The 19,700-nt window shown below is 46.1% G+C and overlaps 1 protein-coding gene across 5 annotated transcripts in view; it reads left to right on the top strand.

The window, feature by feature from the left end:
• LOC132887037 (collagen alpha-6(VI) chain-like) overlaps positions 1-8,760 on the top strand; it is a 74,181-nt gene extending 65,421 nt beyond the window's left edge. For all 5 annotated transcript variants that reach the window (XM_060922353.1, XM_060922351.1, XM_060922349.1 and 2 more), the window contains 3 exons: positions 1,610-1,727; positions 7,544-7,716; positions 8,251-8,760. In XM_060922353.1, coding sequence (XP_060778336.1) covers positions 1,610-1,727; positions 7,544-7,716; positions 8,251-8,432 — 473 coding nt within the window. In that variant the 3' untranslated portion in view covers positions 8,433-8,760. The remainder of the gene's footprint in view (positions 1-1,609; positions 1,728-7,543; positions 7,717-8,250) is intronic.
• The last annotated feature ends 10,940 nt before the right edge of the window (positions 8,761-19,700 follow it).

Below are 19,700 nucleotides of genomic sequence, written 5' to 3'. Positions count from 1 at the left end.
CACACTCCAAACTCCACTATGGCCAAGACCAAAGAGCTGTCAAAGGACACCAGAAACAAAATTGTAGGCCTGCACCAGGCTGGGAAGACTGAATCTGCAATAGGTAAGCAGCTTGGTGTGAAGAAATCAACTGTGGGAGCAATTATTAGAAAATGGAAGACATACAAGACCACTGATAATCTCCCTCGATCTGGGGCTCCACGCAAGATCTCACCTCGTGGGGTCAAAATGATCACAAGAATGGTGAGCAAAAATCCCAGAACCACATGGGGGGACCTAGTGAATGACCTACAGAGAGCTGGGACCAAAGTAACAAAGGCTACCATCAGTAACACACTACGCTGCCAGGGACTCAAATCCTGCAGTGCCAGACGTGTCCCCCTGCTTAAGCCAGTACAGGCCCATCTGAAGTTTGCTAGAGAGCATTTGGATGATCCAGAAGAGGATTGGGAGAATGTCATATGGTCAGATGAAACCAAAATAGAACTTTTTGGTAAAAACTCAACTTGTTGTGTTTGGAGGAGAAAGAATGCTGAGTTGCATCCAAAGAACACCATACCTACTGTGAAGCATGGGGGTGGAAACATCATGCTTTGGGGCTGTTTTTCTGCAAAGGGACCAGGACGACTGATCCGTGTAAAGGAAAGAATGAATGGGGCCATGTATCGTGAGATTTTGAGTGAAAAGCACCTTCCATCAGCAAGGGCATTGAAGATGAAATGTAGCTGGGTCTTTCAGCATGACAATGATCCCAAACACACCGCCCGGGCAACGAAGGAGTGGCTTCGTAAGAAGCATTTCAAGGTCCTGGAGTGGCCTAGCCAGTCTCCAGATCTCAACCCCGTAGAAAATCTTTGGAGGGAGTTGGAAGTCCGTGTTGCCCAGCGACAGTCCCAAAACATCGCTGCTCTAGAGGAGATCTGCATGGAGGAATGGGCCAAAATACCAGCAACAGTGTGTGAAAACCTTGTGAAGACTTACAGAAAACGTTTGACCTCTGTCATTGCCAACAAAGGGTATATAACAAAGTATTGAGATGAACTCTTGTTATTGACGAAATACTTATTTTCCACCATAATTTGCAAATAAATTATTTAAAAATCAGACAATGTGATTTTCTGGATTTTTTTTTCTCATTTTGTCTCTCATAGTTGAGGTATACCTATGATGAAAATTACAGGCCTCTCATCTTTTTAAGTGGGAGAACTTGCACAATTGGTGACTGACTAAATACTTTTTTGCCCCACTGTACATGCTTAACATCGTACACCAACTTGGCACAGCATGTCTTTATGGACATCATGTTATGCACAGGGACATTGTCATACTGGAACAGGTTTGGGCCACTTGGTTCTACTGAAGGGAAAATTTAATGCTGTATCATACAGTGACATTCACTACAGTTGTTTGCTTCCCAATTTGTGGCAATAGTTTGGGGAAGGTCAATGGACAGGTTTCCACGTACTTTTGGCCATGTAATGCATTAATGCATTCATTTTGACAGCCCTAATTAAAGCTAAAGTGCTTTCTTACCCTCTTTTGTTTCATGCTCTCAGATATTGAATGGATGTATGGTTGAGTTGGATTTGTTCTGATTTTATGAATACAGGGGACATGAATGCCTACCCTGCTCCATTGCTCAGAAAACAATGTGAGAGTCTTCAGCACCAGCATGGTCATGATGTCCTTGATGTCTCTGAGGCTACGAAGAGGCCACCCATTGACAGGTAATATTACAAAACTCCTTTTTATATTTTCTTTGTTTCTTGATGCTCCGCCACACCTTTACTACAGCAGTCAACAGTTCCTGCTTTTTCATGGGGCATTTTGTGTTTATTTTTGCCCTCAGTAAATGAAATACATGTTCAATTGTATTCAGGTCAGACGATGAGCAAGAAGACTTGGTTATTGCAGAAAATTCCACTTTTTTGCCTTAAAAAATATTGGGTTGCGTTTGAGGTATGCTTTGGTTCATTATCTATCTGCACTATGAAGAGCTGACCAATAGAAAACATTTTAAATATAACCATATACACTTCAGAATTCAATTCATCATGCTTTTTTTTTTTTAGCAGTAAAATCATCAATAAATACAAGGGAACCAGTTCTATTAGAAGCCATACATGCCCATGCCATAAGATGAGTCTGATCATGAGCAGTTCCTTCTTTTCTTCATACTCTTCTTTTCCCATCATTCTGGTAAAAGTTGACCTTTGTCTCTTCTGTCCATGGGACATTGTTCGTGAACTGTACAGGATTTTTTTTTATGTTTTTGCCAAACTCTAATCTAGTCTTACTGTTTTTGAGGCTTACTAATTTTTATAGCTTGGGGTAAACTCTATTTACTTTGGTGAAGACGTCTTCTGATTGTTGATGTTGCCACAGATATGCCTACCTCCTGGAGGTTGTTCTCGATATGGCCAACTGTTATGAAGGACCTTTTCTTCACCAGGGAAGGAATTCTTCTTTCACCCACCACAATTGTTTTCAGTGGTCTTCCCAGGTTTTTGATATTTTTTAGCTCACCCTTGCATTATTAGTGATGCAGTGCTATGCATTGCAAACTATTGCCTCCTATAGGGAGTCATTTTTGTTATTATTTTAAGAAGGTACCAGATGTAACACATCTTTATTTTGCTAGGGTCACCAGGAAGAGCACACGTGCGCTCTTCCACCTTTAGCACAGTGATTTGCCAATGATTACAATGTTTCATTTATTAATGAATGATGCATCATGCATTTTAATAATTTATTGTTAGATTTGATGTTGCGGAAATTTTGAGACACAGCTTAAATTTTTTTCCCTATTATCATTTGTTATAGCCATGATAAATTGTTGTCCCTTCATCAGGAACTCCTTCTCTCTTGCTGTCTCAAAAAAACATGCAGCTTGTAATTTTACTGAGAAATTGGAAAGTACATACTTTTGGCCATAGAAAGTGTAATCTACTCTGTCCCTAGAACTTTCTTGTTCTATTCCTGCTGTTATATAAAATAAATTCAATCTCTCATTTAGGTAAGTATGCATATAATTTCTTCAGTATTTTTTAGAAGCACCTTTCACAGCAATTATAGCTTCAAGTCCTCTTAGGAAAGTCTCTGCAGGCATTGCACACATGGATTTTAACAGGTTTTGTCATTCTTACTGGTAGATCTTCTCAAGCTCAGTCATACTGTATGTTAACAGTTTGTGAGCTGCCATTTTCAGGTCTTTCCACAGACATTCTATAGTATTCAAATCTGGGTTTTGGCTGGGCTACCCAAGGACTTTCAGAGGCTAATCTCACAGCCAGTCCAGCATTGTTTTGGCTGTGTAATTTGGATCATTGTCTTGCTGAAATTTGCTCCTAGTGTGAGGTTGTGTGGCTCGTTATCGGCTGCATTCATTATTCCCTAGATTCTGACAAGTCCACCCTTATGCTTGGGGGAGGGGGGGCATAATAGGATGATGCTGTCACCACCATGGTTCACCAATAAGCAATTATTGTATGAGATTGAACAAAATATCGTGATTTTTTTTTTTTTTTTTAGTGGTGAGCAAGCAATGCTGCAAGCTGATGCCGAAGGCATAGGCAAATAATTGCTTGTGAGACACTGACAAATCATGATATTTTGTGAAAACAGAATTCAATAATTGTTTTATCCTTCAATTTAAAAAAAAATACTGATTATAAAGTTCACGTGACGAGTAAAAGGATAACAAAGAAATTGAGCCATGTTGACAAAAGTGCGAAGTGACTGCACGTGAGCAGACCATTAAGACACTTCTGACATTGTCTCTGGTTCAGGAGTCGCTTGATATTAGGAATGTGACAGTTGTAGCTCCTTTCCTGAAGATGTCTATGCATGGTGGCTCTTGATGCACAGACACCAGCCTCAGTCCACTCCTTATGAAGCTCTCCCAAGTTTTTGAATGGACTTTTCTTGATAATCCTCTCAAGGAAGCAGTCATCCCTGTTGCTTGTACCGTCCTGGCCCAGATGCAGCAAAACAGGCCCAAACCATGATACTACCACCACCATGTTTCACAGATGGGATAAGTTTCTTATGCTGGAATGCAGTGTTTTCCTTTCTCCAAACATAATGCTTCTCATTTAAAACAAAGTTCTATTTTGGTCTCATCTGTCCACAAAACATTTTTTTCAATAGCCTTCTGGCTTGTCCACATGATCTTTAGCAAACTGCAGATGAGCAGCAATGTTCTTTTTGGAGAGCAGTGGCTTGCACTCCAAACCCTTGCAACCCTGTCATGCACACCATTGTTGTTCAGTGTTCTCCTGATGGTGGACTCATGAACATTAACATTAGCCAATGTGAGAGAGGCCTTCAGTTGCTTAGAAGTTATCCTGGGGTCCTTTGTGACCTTGCCGACTATTACATGCCTTGCTCTTGGAGTGATCTTTGTTGGTCGACCACTCCTGGGGAGGGTAACAATGGTCTTGAATTTCTTTCTTCCATTTGTACACAATCTGTCTGATTGTGGATTGGTGGAGTCCAAACTCTTTTTAGAGATGGTTTTGTAACCTTTTCCGGCCTGATGAGCATCAGCAATGCTTTTTCTGAGGTCCTCAGAAATCTCCTTTGTTCTTGCCATGATACACTTCCACAAACATGTGCTGTGAAGATTAGACTTTGATAGATCCCTTTTCTTTAAATAAAACAGGGTGCCCACTCACAGCTAATTGTCATTCCATTGATTGAAAACACCTGACTTTAACTTCACCTTCAAATTAGCTGCTAATCCTAGAGGTTCACATACTTTTGCCACTCACAGATATGTAATATTGGATCATTTTCTTCAATAAATAAATGACTGAGTATAATATTTTTGTCTCAGTTGTTAACTGGGTTCTCCTTATCTACTTTTAGGACTTGTGTGAAAACCTGATGATGTTTTAGGTCATATTTATGCAGAAAAATAGAAAATTCTAAAGGGTTCACAAACTTTGAAGCACCACTGTAGAGGTTTTCTCCTCTCAATCATTCACACCTATGGGCAGTTCAGAGTAACCAGTTAACTTAACTGCATGTCTTTGAATAGTGGGGGAAACCAGAGCACCTGGAGGAAACCCATGCAGACACAGGGAGAACATGCAAACTCCATACAGAAAGGCCCCTGTCAGCCATGAGGTTTGAACCCATAACCTTTCTGCTGTGAGGTGATGGTGCTAATGAGATGGTTATGCTTCCAGCAAATTCTTCCATCTTGACAGAGGACTTCTAATACTATGTTATGGTGGTCACTGGGTTACTGATTACCTCCCTGACCAGGCCCTTCTAGCCCATTACTGAATTTGGCTGCTGAACTGTAGGAGGAATGCTGGTGGTTCCAAAATTCTTTCATTTCACAATGTTGGAGCCCACTGTGCTCCTGGGAACATTCAAAGCTTTAAAAGTGGTTTTATATCTTTGCCTAGCTGTATGTCTTGACTTAATTTGATCATTGCTTCTATAGAGAGTTCCTTGAGCTTAATGGCTTGGTTTTTGTTCTCACACTAAATGTTGACTTTATATAGACTTGTGTATGCCTTATTAAAACATGTCCAAATCAATTAAATTAGCCACAGATAGACTCCAGTCAAGTTCTAGAGCCATCTCAAGATAATCAAAGCAAACAAGATGCATCTGAGCTCAGTTTGGAGTGACTTAAGTAAGGATATGAATACTGAGCTAAATGAGATGTTTCAGTTTTTGAGTTTTAATAAATTTTCACAAAATATCCAAAAATTGTTTTCACTTTGTTACGATGGAATATTGTGTCTAGGGATGCAAGCAGGTGTTTTATATTGTGGGTGGTGGAATTTTAAGCAGTATGGGCTGTGCACTACAACGCCACTCACAAATTATAGTCAAATAGTTTTCCTTCTAATCAAAAATTGGATAAAACCATAAATGATAAGTTTATATTAATGCACTCATAATGCTTTATCATTCCTATAAGAGCTCATTCAGAGGGATTTGCATGATGGATGCTCCACATAATCTCAGCCTAATAAAAGAGATTAAAAATGTGTTATTTAGCATAACAAAAAATACTGTATAATCGTTGACATGGTGACATTTTCTGTTCGAAAATTATTATTGGAAGAGTATCTAGTGTCAGAGTCAGTAAGTGAGCAAGTTTCCCAGCACTGAAGTTATTTCCTACTATGCTTACATTATAGCAGCTACATACAGTGCTTGAAGATGTATTCTGATCCTTTACTTAAGTAAAAGTACTAATATCACTCTATGTAACTACTCCACTACAAGTAAAAGTCCTGCAGTCAAAACCTTACTTAAGTAAAAACACGTATTGTCAACAAAATGTTTTTAAAGTATGAAAAGTAAAAGTGCTCATTATGCACTAAAATGGTCCCTGTCAGCATTATACAATTATATATGATGTTTTTGGATTAATATTATGACTGCATTCATGTGTATATTGCATTTTACTGATGTAGATGTTAAACTTTGTGCTAATTTTTAATTACTTTATATACTGTTGGATACTTTAGTCTACAGCAAAGAGAACATATTCTGTAAGATCATAAGATGCATTACTGTTCTGTGGGAACCACATATCGCTAAAAAAGTAACCAGTCACTAAAACTGTCAGACAAGTATAGTGGAGTAAACGGTACAATATTTGCCTCTGTGATGTAGTGTAGAAGTATAAAATGGAAAATCAAGTAAAGTACAAGTATGTACAAGAATTTGTACTTAAACACAGTACTTGAGTAAATGTACTTCATTCCATTTCACCACTGTATACAGTTGTTTCCTCACCAGCTTCTATGTTTTCTTTCTCTTGAATTTAAGAGACAAAAAACACAGTTTGTCATGTTACTGAGAAAGCAGACAACACAAACTCCCCACTCCTTATGCATTTCCTAAAAGGGCTCTAAAGTTTAATTAAGGCATTTGTCAAAATTTTGATAGAAGCACATATACTAGTAGTGGTTTTACAATATAATGGCAGTGCGTAAAAATTCATATACATCAGTCTCAGTTGTGGTTTTCAAATATAAAGCAAAAATATCTTAGGCTTTTCCATCATAAAACTTTTGGCCATTTGACAGTATTGAAACATTTTTCTTAACTTGCACATCTTGGTGATGTGATTTACATCTAGATTGCCAAGAAAAAAATCAGGACTGGCTTTACCTAGATTCACTAAAACTACCAGTAGTAGTAAAGCTCAAACAAACGGGCATTTTTGCCAGCGATGAAAAGTAGTACGGCGGGCAGTAAATATGAAGCAGCAGCCATAGCAATACTGGCAATATTGACGATGGTGGCTGGATTACACTGAATAAAAGTTAGTCAGAATATTACGCACATTTTTAAAAATCAGTCACATTTTACTCAGACACGCTGAAGTTTATCCAAGGATTTTATTTGTACCTATTGCTTTTATTATTATTTGTTATATTCTAAGGCTTGCATTAGTGCTTCTTACTATCATATTTTTCATTGATGTTTTTTAATTAACTTCTGTTTAACAAATCAGGAACATGTGTTCTGAAAGACAATGTGATTAAAAGAATTGCTTCTTCCTCAGGAGTCCTTTCCCAACATCAGATTACTTTGATGAAGCAGAGAAAAAATTAGTGGACAAGGAGGAAGAAGAAGATGTGTATGAATATATGTATGATGCTGAACAGAGAGGGACACTGATGGAGATTGTGTATGAAAATGGGGACCCGCTGACTCCAGGACATGGAGATTCAAATGGTAAAGCAGACTCATTTTCATGAGCATGTCTTAAAAAATTTAAACCCCCCCCCTTTTTTGTAAATTATATTACAACAACAGTAACCTGAGTGCACCTCAAGTGTTTGAGTTTACAATATATCCAAGAGCACTACAAACCTAGGCTTACAAATCATTATAAAGAGACCGTATGAGATTTGTGTGTGAGTATTATAAATGTAAGCAAATGTAGTGTGATTACTGTGTCCTATATGCACCATGCATGTTTCTTTTCTGTTTTGCTTCTAGCCCAGTCTTTACTGTATATGAGCAGTGGCACAGTGTGTTGAGAATATGTCAAAAAATGGTACTATGATAGCATAGTTGGTGCATGCTTATAATTATGGTATGGTGGTTGTGATGACAACTGTTTTAGTACAGAAAATGAATGTTTCAAGACATGTGTCATCTGTATCCGTAAACACTGCAGTATCATTGTTATGTAACTTAACTTTAAAGCATTCCTGCTAACACTCACCCCATACTTCCCCCTTCTCTTCCTGTCTCCCCTTCCAGATTTGTGCTTCATGAAAAAAGATATAGGGCCCTGCAGAAAGTATGTATTCAAATGGTTCTATAATCAAGAGCAGAACAAATGCCTTATCTTCTTGTATGGAGGATGCGATGGGAATCTTAACAGGTTTGACACAAAGGAGGACTGTGAAGCCCACTGTGTGGAGCTTCCTACTATACAGTGACTTTTTCAAGTCAACTCTTTTCTCTGGTTATATATGAAATGATGGCACAGTAGGATATGACAGTACCTATTTGTGAAATCCAAATAACCTACACACATTAAAGTTTCCAGCTTGTTTGTTACTCTACCACAAGTAATAGCATTTGCTTTCTGTTTCCCTCTAAGTACAGAGGTATTTTCACAGTTGTTGCTGACAGGTTCAATACTTCTGATACTGTAACTCTGTAAATGAAATGTGACTCACTAGATTCAATATTTCATTTCACCATGAAAGACAATTACTATGAAGTTGTTTATTCTTTAATAAAGAATGTAAATTAATTTTTCAATATGGTTACCATTTAATTTTGTGTTTGTTTTATATAAATAAAACTTTGGACATAATTCACACATTCTACAAACCCTGATTCCAAAAAGTTGGGACACTGTGTAAAATGTAAATAAAAAGAGAATGCAATTATTTGCGAATCCTATTCCACCTATATTCAACTGAATACTATATACAGACAATATAGTTAATGTTCAAACTGATACATTTTATTGTTTTCTGTAAATATACACTCATTCTGAATTTGATGCCTGCGACATGGTCCAAAAAAGTTGGGACAGGGACAAATTTACAGCTGTGTTACAACACCTTCTCTTTCATCAACACTCAGTAAGTGTTTGGGAACTGTGGACACATTTTTTTTAAGTTTTGAACATGAAATTCTTTCCCATTCTTGCTTGATATATGACTTAAGTTGCTCAACAGTCTGGGTTATCCATTGTCATATTTTGCGCTTCATAATGCACCACACATTTTTAATGGGAGGCAGGTGAGCCAGTTTAGCATCCGCACTCTTTTACTATGAAGCCATGCTGTTGTAGTATGTTCAGAATGTGGCTTGGCATTATCTTGCTGGAATAAGTAGAGATGTCCCTGAAAAAGACATCATCTGGACAGCCACATATGAGTCCATGTAATATCCGTTATATAATCATGTCAGTTTTTAATGCACTGCTGCCTGAGGGTCCGAAGGTCACGGATGTTCAATGTTGGTTTTCAACCTTGCCCCTTGCACACAGAGATTCTTCTGGATTCTCTGAATCTTCCCCATTGCAACTATTTGGAATGTGTTACAAGCATCAAATTCAGAATGAGTGTATATTGACAAAAAAACAATAAAGTTTATCAGTTGGGACGGCACGGTGGTGTAGTGGTTAGCGCTGTTGCCTCACAGCAAGAAGGTCCGGGTTCAAGCCCAGCAGCCAGTGAGGGCCTTTCTGTGTGGAGTTTGCATGTTCTCCCCGTGTCCGTGTGGGTTTGCTCCGGTTTCCCCCACAGTCCAAAGACATGCAGGTTAGGTTAACTGGTGACTCTAAATTGACCGTAGGTGTGAATGTGAGTGTGAATGGTTGTCTGTGTCTATGTGTCAGCCCTGTGATGACCTGGCAACTTGTCCAGGGTGTACCCCGCCTTTCGCCTGTAGTCAGCTGGGATAGGCTCCAGCTTGCCTGCGACCCTGTAGAACAGGATAAAGCAGCTAGAGATAATGAGATGAGATGAGTTTATCAGTTTGAACATAAAATATATTTTCTTTGTATTATATTCAGTTGGATATATCAAGAAGAATTTGTAAATCATTGCATTCTGTTTTTATTTACGATTTACACAGCATCCCGACATTTTTGGAATCGTGGTTGTTTTAGCATGTTAACTGTTCATTTTCATATCACTCTAATTATAACCAAAATCATTCATATTAATAATTGAAGGTACTCAGTGAACCAGCAACATGGGGTGAACTTGATCCTGAGCTTATTTATTTTGCTGCAAATGCAGTGGTAAAAAGAAGGGATAAAACTCTCTCAGAATCCATACCTCAGAATCTGTAGATGGTATTTCAAACTATGACCCATGTATGATACATATCTCCAAATATGATCCAGATTCTTGCAAGAATTTAAAAAAGATATCTCCAGATTCTTGAGGTTTTGGTGCAGTGCTTATGGATAAAAATCAACCTTAGAAAGTCTCTTTCTCATTACTTTTAGAGTAAAGAGCTTAAAGGATATGCACAGAACCTTTATTTTAAAATGCATTTCTGAGTGGATAGTATCTCCATCCTTGACTCTTGTATGGTGCATAAATGGGAATTAAAAATAGATAGTTTTGAGAGTTAAAATCAACCGCAAAGTTGGCATTCGAGCTGCCCCGCTGAGCCAGCCAGCCCTGAGTGCGTGACGTCACAGCATTAACCGGTTCTAAGGCCGAAGCCTTTTACAGCTATAGACCAAAGTCATATAAATAAAAATTTATGGTGAAAGTAAGAAATACCGTTACTGACTTGCTCAACTAAGACTGATACAGTATGACTTCATTGATTTTGGGTTGACTCTCATTAAAACAGGATAGGTGCAACATACATGTACATGCATGCATTTTCACTGATAAAACGTAAAAGGCTAATTAAATAATCAGATGAACTGAGACAATCAAATTCTGAAGCAAATTAAGTAATCTTATACCGGTAACATAAACACAATAAAAGTTACATATATTAATCTAAATGCAGGTAAACAATGTGCTGTTTTTGTTGTTTTGTATCCAAATGAGAGTCGGAGCTTACCCATCTGTGTTCTTGCTTCTTGAAGGACGATCTTGTGGCCGATTGTTTTGAAACAATCTGACTTTCAGTTGTTCATTCAGTTCTCCGTTCATTCGCTTCTTCCACGTAAGGGCGAGATGGCAGCAATATCCAGCACAGAAATCAGACGGCTGGTCCACTCATTCTCCATTTTCTCCATTACTGAGTACTCCGCCATTACTGTTCGGCTCAGACAATTACTAAAACCCGGGACAGAACGGGATGTCACCGGTTTTAGCAACAACTGTGGGGAGATCACTGCCCGAGCGATATGTCCCGTCTCATTCCATCCCGGGTTTTATCAACAACCCTCGGCTCACTCCAGAACTGGTGCAACTGAACTAACTTTCCTTTAAAAAATAAAATAAATATTTTCCTTGTTTTCTTTTTCTTTAATTGTTGGTACTGCACCCTCTTTCAATACGGGTTTATAGCCAATGCTTCTCAACAGATCAGAGGTTCTGTACGAGTCCTCAGTAAAATGTGCAGAGGAGAGACCACTTCGTAGGCGCCCAATGTGCCCGTGAACTTCTCGCAAAACACGTCCAAATCTTTACAGTTTGAACATTTTTGGGCCATGAATCCAACAACATAAATCCACCTTCTGTCATGTTGTTGCACTGGCCAGCAACACATCTATGTGACATGGTGATAAATTAGCTCAAAATGGATAATCAGAGTTGCAGTCAGCTCTGTGTTTCAGTATAGCGGAAATGGCGATGAGACAGATAGCCTTCCTGCTGCAATGTTACGGACGTCAAGGTCATTCACTAGGACCGCTATCTATATGAATCACTTTAATCATAAAAATTACTATATTAGATTCATTGTTAATGCTTAAAACTATTCCTATGCCATTCTTGAGGTACCGTATCAGGGCATTTATAAACAAAAGTAAGGCCATGGCTCTGCGTATCTCCTTTAAGGCCTCACAGTAGATCTCATCATAATTTCTGTTGAGCATAGATATACTGACATAAATGCTGTCTATCAGCCTACAAAACTCACTGAGCAAAGACTTTGTGACCAAGAATATTTCCTTTATTATTCAAGCGACTGGTCCTAAGAATGTCGTTCATTTGTTCAATCTTAGCTGGTTCAATCAGAAAAAAACTGACATTTTCAAAGTAACACTTGCCAGCACCCCTCCTAGAACTGCCACCTTATTGTGGTGGAGGGGTTTGTGTGCTTGAATGATCCTAGGAGCTATGTTGTTGGGGGCATTATGCCCCTGTTAGGGTCTCCCAAGGCAGACAGGTCCTAGGTGACAGGCCAGACTAAGAGCAGTTCACCAAAACCCCTTATGGATAGCAATCTATCAAGGACCGTGACGTCACCCGGTATGGCGCAGCTGGGGCCCCACCCTGGAGCCAGGCCTGGGGTTAGGGCTCATATGCGAGCACTTGGTGGCCGGGCCTTTGCCCATGGGGCCCGGCTGGACTCAGCCCAAAGCGGTGATGTGGGCCTGACCTCCTGTGGGTTCACCACCCACAGAGGTAGCCATAGGGGGCTGGTGCAATGTGGATTGGGCGGCAGTCGAAGGCAGGGGCTTTGACGACCTGATCTCCAAACACAGCAGCTAGCTGTTGGGACATGGAATGTCACTTCGCTGGGGGGTAAAGAGCCTGAGCTTGTGCGGGAGGTTGAGAGGTACTGGCTAGAGATAGTCGGGCTCACCTCCATGCACAGCTTGGGCTCCGGAACCCAGCTCCTCGAGAGGGGCTGGACTCTCCACTTCTCTTGAGTCGCCCATGGTGAACGGCGGCGGGCTGATGTGGGCGTGCTTATAGCTCCCCAGCTCAGGCGCCATGTGTTGGAGTTTACCCCAGTGAACGAGAGGGTCGCCTCTCTGCGCCTTCGGATAGGGGAGAGAGCTCTTGCTGTTGCTTGTGCCTATGGGCCGAATAGCAGTATAGGGTATCCGGCCTTCTTGGAGTCCCTGGGAGAGGTACTGAGAGGTGCTCAGACTGGGGACTCCATTGTTCTACTGGGGGACTTCAATGCTCATGTGGGTGACGACAGTGACACATGGAGGGGCGTGATTGGGAGGAACGGCCTCCCCGATCTGAACCCGAGTGGTGTTTTGTTATTGGACTTCTGTGCTAGTCACGGTTTGTCCATAACGAACACCATGTTCGAGCATAGGGGTGTCCATAAGTGCACGTGGCACCAGGACACCTTAGATCGGAGGTCGATGATCGACTTTGTTGTCATTTCATCGGATCTCCGACCCTATGTCTTGGACACTCAGGTGAAGAGAGGGGCTGAGCTGTTAACTGATCACCACCTGGTGGTGAGTTGGATCCGCTGGAGGAGGAGGAAGCCGGACAGACCTGGCAGGCCCAAATGTATAGTGAGGGTCTGCTGGGAACGTCTGGCCGAGCACTCTGTTGGGGAGGTCTTTAACTCCCACCTCCAGGAGAGCTTCTCCCAGCTTCCAAGGGAGGCAGGGGACATTGAGTCTGAGTGGACCATGTTCTCTGCCTCCATTGTCGACGTGGCTGTTCGGAGCTGTGGCCACAAGGTCTCTGGTGCCTGTCATGGCGGCAATCCCCGAACCCGGTGGTGGACACCGGAAGAAAGGGATGCCGTCAAGCTGAAGAAGGAGTCCTATTGGGCCATGTTGGCCTCCGGGACTCCTGAGGCAGCTGACGGGTATCGGCAGGCCAGGCGTGCCGCAGCTCGGGCAGTTGCGGAGGCAAAAACTCAGAACTGGGAGGAGTTTGGTGAGGCCATGGAGGAGGACTATCAGTCAGCCTCGAAGACATTCTGGCAAACTGTCTGGTGCCTCAGGAGGGGGAAGCAGTACTCTGCCAACACTGTTTACAGTGCGGGTGGGGACCTGTTGACCTCGACTGGGGACATTGTCGGGCGGTGGAAGGAATACTTCAAGGATCTCCTCAATCCCACTGTCACATCTTCCATTGAGGAAGCGGAGGCTGATGACTCGGAGGTGGACTTGTCCATTACCCAATCCGAAGTCACTGAGGTGGTTAGCAAGCTCCTCGGTGGCAAGGCACCGGGGGTGGATGAGATCCGCCCCAAGTATCTCAAGTCTCTGGATGTTGTGGGGCTGTCTTGGCTGACACACCTCTGCAACATCGCATGGCAGTCAGGGACAGTGCCTCTGGAGTGGCAGACTGGGGTGGCGGTCCCTCTTTTTAAGAAAGGGGACTGGAGAGTGTGCTCCAATTATAGGGGTGTAGCGCGGACAATGCGTGGGTGGAGCACAGAGGACGGCAGGACAACGTTTGGAGGTAGTAACAGCTTATTTTATTAATAAACTTTTCAGTTTAAAAAGAACTCGCAGCACACAGACACACTCTCAGCCTCCACTCCCGGGTCGCGCTCCCTCTGCTCTCTCTCTCAGCCTCTTAAAATAGGGAGCGGTTTACTGGGAAAACACACACAAAACACAGGTTAATTACCGTCAGGTGTAGCGAATCTGCCACTCACCTTCCCCGGCTCCACCCTCCTGTCACAGACCGATGCTTGACCACGCCCCCGCTGCCACATACCCCCACTGCCCGACTCAGGCCGGGCGCCCGTCCGGCCCGCAGCCGACTCCCCCCCCCCTTGACGGGAGAGGAAGTCCGCCACGACCATCTGCGCCCCCGGCCTGTGGACCACCTTGAAGTTGAAGGGTTGGAGTGCCAGATACCAACGGGTGATCCGCGCGTTGGCATCCTTCATGCGGTGGAGCCACTGGAGGGGCGCGTGGTCCGAACAGAGGGTGAAAGAGCGCCCCAGCAGGTAGTAACGGAGGGTGAGGACCGCCCACTTGATCGCCAGGCACTCCTTCTCAATGGTGCTGTAGCGCCCCTCACGCACTGACAGCTTGCGGCTGATGTATAGGACTGGGCGGTCCTCCCCCTCCACCTGCTGGGACAAAACGGCCCCCAGCCCTCTGTCCGACGCATCCGTCTGCAACAAAAAAGGGAGAGAGAAGTCAGGGGAGTGTAAGAGTGGCCCCCCACACAGTGCAGCCTTTACCTCAGAGAAAGCCCGCTGGCACTGCTCCGTCCACTGGACCGGATCTGGTGCCCCCTTTTTAGTGAGGTCAGTCAGCGGGCTGGTGACGTCCGAATAATTAGGTATAAACCTACGATAGTAGCCAGCCAGCCCCAGGAACTGTCTCACCCCCTTTTTGGTCTTGGGCCTCGGGCAGGCCGCAATCGCTGCAGTCTTATTAATTTGGGGACGCACCTGCCCGTTGCCCAAGTGGAAGCCCAGATACCGTACTTCCACCCGCCCAATCGCACACTTCTTCGGGTTGGCAGTGAGTCCCGCCCGCCTCAGCGACCTAAGGACGGCCCTCAGGTGTTGCAGGTGCCGCTGCCAGTCATTGCTATAAATGATGATGTCGTCTAGGTACGCGGCCGCATAGGTGGCGTGCGGCCGGAGGACCCGGTCCATCAGCCGCTGAAACGTAGCGGGCGCCCCAAACAGCCCAAACGGAAGTGTGACGAACTGGTGTAAGCCGAACGGTGTGGAAAAGGCCGTTTTCTCTCGGGATAATGGAGTCAAGGGGATCTGCCAATATCCCTTCGTCAAATCCAGTGTCGAGTAAAAGCGAGCCGTGCCTAGTCGATCGAGCAGCTCATCAATACGAGGCATTGGGTATGCGTCGAATTTAGACACCGCGTTGACTTTTCTATAGTCCACACAGAACCGGACCGACCCGTCGGCCTTGGGAACCAAGACCACTGGGCTGCTCCAGTCACTGTGGGACTCCTCGACGATGCCCATTTCGAGCATGGCCTGAAGTTCTTCCCGAACCACCTTTTTTTTGTGTTCGGGTAGTCTATAAGGGCGGCTACGCACTACCACCCCCGGGGGCGTCTCTATGTGGTGTTCTATGAGGTTCGTGCGACCGGGCAGGGGCGAGAACACATCCGAAAACTCGGCCTGCAACTGGGCGACCTCCGCGAGTTGGGTCGGGGAGAGGTGGTCTCCACAGGGGACCGGAGAGGTACGTGATGCCAATGACCCTTTGGGGACCTCCGGCCCCAGCTCCGCCTTCTCCGGAACTACCGACACCAACGCCACGGGGACCTCCTCATTCCAGAGTTTCAGCAGATTGAGGTGGTAGATCTGTAGCGCCCCCTCCCTGTCCGTTCGCCTAACCTCGTAGTCGACGTCCCCGACTCGCCGTGTGACCTCAAAGGGTCCTTGCCACTTGGCGATTAATTTGGAGCTCGACGTGGGCAACAGGACGAGTACCTTCTCTCCCGGAGTGAACTCTCTAAGGCGCGTGCCCTTGTTGTACAGGCGGACTTGCCGTTCCTGGGCCTGCCGCAAATTCTCCTGAGTTAGGTGGGTGAGCGTGTGGAGTTTTGCGCGCAGATCCATAACGTACTGAATTTCGTTTTTGCTCTGTGAAGGTCCCTCCTCCCAATTTTCCCGCAGTACATCTAAGATGCCGCGCGGCTTACGCCCGTATAATAATTCAAACGGGGAAAACCCCGTGGAGGCTTGGGGGACCTCTCGCACTGCAAACAACAAGGGTTCGAGCCACTTATCCCAGTTACGTGCGTCCTCACTTACGAATTTTTTAATAATATTCTTGAGGGTGCGATTGAACCGTTCAACTAAACCGTCCGTCTGTGGGTGATAAACGCTGGTGCGGATCGGCTTAATACCTAGTAGCCCATACAGTTCGCTCAGTGTTCGTGACATAAACGAGGTGCCTTGGTCAGTCAGAATCTCTTTCGGGATTCCAACCCGGGAGATGACGTGGAAGAGGGCCTCTGCAATACTGCGTGCTGAGATATAGCGAAGAGGCACCGCTTCCGGGTATCGCGTTGCATAGTCCACCAGGACTAATATAAAGCGGTACCCTCGTGTTGACCGATCTAATGGCCCAACGAGATCCATCCCAATTCTTTCGAACGGGGTCTCGATTAATGGTAGGGGGCGCAAGGGCGCTTTTGGAATGGCCGCTGGATTTACTAACTGGCATTCGCGGCACGCCGTACACCACTTACGGACGTCGCCGCGAATCCCCGGCCAATAGAATCGGGCCATTATCCGGGCGAGTGTCTTATCCTGCCCGAGGTGTCCAGCCATGGGATTAAAGTGGGCCGCCTGGAATACCAATTCCCGGCGGCTCTTTGGAATTAATAACTGGGTGACTCGCTCTTTCGTCTGAGTGTCCTGCGTCACTCGATATAATCTATCCTTCAAAATGGAAAAATAGGGGAAGGACGGGGTGGCGTTCGGCTGGAGCGTTTGACCATCGATTACTCTCACTTGGTCAAACGCGTGTCGCAGAGTCTCGTCTCGCGATTGTTCCAGTGGGAAATCCACGAGGGATTCCCCAATAGAAAGAGGAGGGGCCGGCGGCTCCTCCCCCTGTCGCGGAGGTGACGTAGACGGCTCTGCAACCGCCGCTCCAGCCAAAGCGACACCGGGACCCTCCCCCGTCAACCGGCAGGACCCACTCTTTACTAGGCGTGCCATTAAACCCCGAAATCCCGGCCAATCGGTCCCCAAGATCAAAGAGTGGGTAAGGCGAGGATTAACCGCCGCCTTCACTATAGATTTTTCCCCTCTAAAATATATGTGGACTGACACCAACGGGTAGCTGTGAATATCCCCGTGCACACACAACACCTTCACCCCTTGTGCTCCCCCCAATGCCTCGTCTTGCACCAGGCTTTGGCGGATCGAGGTCTGATTGCAGCCTGAATCCACCAACGCCTGATATGTAGCCCCTTGTACACTTACCGGTATGCGATACGCTCCGGCCCAATCGAGGGCAGCCTCTGGCGCGTCGGGGATCCGCACCACCGCCCCCACCTCCATCGCTGCACATTGTTGCTGCAGGTGGCCCGGTTCCCCGCAGCGCCAGCAAACCGGCCCGGGCCTCCCCTCTGCAACTGTGTTCTGGGGCTCACTCACCTGAGGGGGGGGAGAGACAGACACAGAAGGGAGAAACGGGAGGGCACCACGGGTGCGGCGGGCCGGCTGGGGTGGGGCCGGCCCCCGCCTCCGTGGTGGGGGAATGGGGCGAGGACGGGACACGGGAGGAGGGGGGGAAGACAGAGAGAGAGAAGAGGAGACAGAAGACGATGTCATCCGTTGTCCTGCCGCCGGTACAGCCGCCAGATGATCCTCCGCCAGTCCTACGGCCTGATCCAGCGACGCCGGGCGGTGGCACTGGACCCACTCCGCGGTTCCGGCTGGTAAGCGGGCAACGAACTGTTCCAGCGCCACCTGGTCGATGATTCCCTCGGCGTCGCGATCTTCGGCCCTCAGCCACCGCCAGCAGGCGTCCCGGAGCTGCTGGCCAAACGCGAACGGGCTGCCGGCTTCCTCCATCCGCAGCGCGCGGAAGCGCTGGCGCTGCTGCTCCGGCGTGCGCCCCACGCGCTGGAGGACGGCCCGGCGAAGGTCGGCGTAGGCCAGCCGGCGGTCGGCGGGGAGCTGTAATGCGGCCAGCTGCGCCTCTCCAGTCAGGAGGGGGAGGAGGCGCGCCGCGTGCTGCTCCATCGGCCACCCCGAGGCTTCGGCGACCTGCTCGAACAAGGTGATGAAAGCCTCGGGGTCGTCCTGCGGGCCCATCTTGGTCACAGTGAGGGGAGACGGGCCCGCGGCCGGGGCGCTGGTGGACCCCGCCGACGCGAGGAGCCGCCGGAACGCCTCTCGATCTTCCTGTTGAGCCAGCACCAGGGCTTCGAAGCGGCGCTCCTGCTCCGTTCGGAGCGTGACGAGTGCCTGGTGCTGGCTCTGCTGAGCCGTGGCGAGGGCGTGGACCAAGTCCGCGAACGGGGAGGATTCCATGGAGCTGTAGCACTGGTGCTCCACCTTTTCCCGGGTTTCGGCACCACTGTAGCGCGGACAATGCGTGGGTGGAGCACAGAGGACGGCAGGACAACGTTTGGAGGTAGTAACAGCTTATTTTATTAATAAACTTTTCAGTTTAAAAAGAACTCGCAGCACACAGACACACTCTCAGCCTCCACTCCCGGGTCGCGCTCCCTCTGCTCTCTCTCTCAGCCTCTTAAAATAGGGAGCGGTTTACTGGGAAAACACACACAAAACACAGGTTAATTACCGTCAGGTGTAGCGAATCTGCCACTCACCTTCCCCGGCTCCACCCTCCTGTCACAGACCGATGCTTGACCACGCCCCCGCTGCCACAAGGGGAATCACACTTCTCAACCTCCCAGGGAAGGTTTACTCCAGGGTACTGGAGAGGAGAATTCGGCCAATAGTCAAACCTCGGATCCAGGAGGAACAATGCAGTTTTCGTCCTGGTCACGAAACACTGGACCAGCTCTATACCCTTCACAGGGTGCTCGAGGGTTCATGGGAGTTTGCCCAACCAGTCCACATGTGCTTTGTGGATTTGGAGAAGGCATTCGAATGTGTCCCTCATGGTATTCTGTGGGGGGTGCTTTGGGAGTATGGGGTTCGGGGCTCTTTGCTAAGGGCTGTCCAGTCCCTGTACGAACGGAGCAAAAGTCTGGATCGCATTGCCGGCAGTAAGTCAGACCTGTTCCCAGTGCATGTTGGACTCCAGCAGGGCTGCCCTTTGTCACTGGTTCTGTTCATAATCTTTATGGACAGAATTTCTAGGCGCAGCCAGGGGCCGGAAGGAATCCTGTTTGGGAACCACAGGATTTCATCTCTGC

Source organism: Neoarius graeffei, chromosome 5, assembly GCF_027579695.1.
Source record: "Neoarius graeffei isolate fNeoGra1 chromosome 5, fNeoGra1.pri, whole genome shotgun sequence".
In the NCBI taxonomy this organism is placed as follows: domain Eukaryota; kingdom Metazoa; phylum Chordata; class Actinopteri; order Siluriformes; family Ariidae; genus Neoarius; species Neoarius graeffei.
Note: the sequence above shows the minus strand (reverse complement) of the source record. Positions and strands in the feature narration are given on the sequence as shown.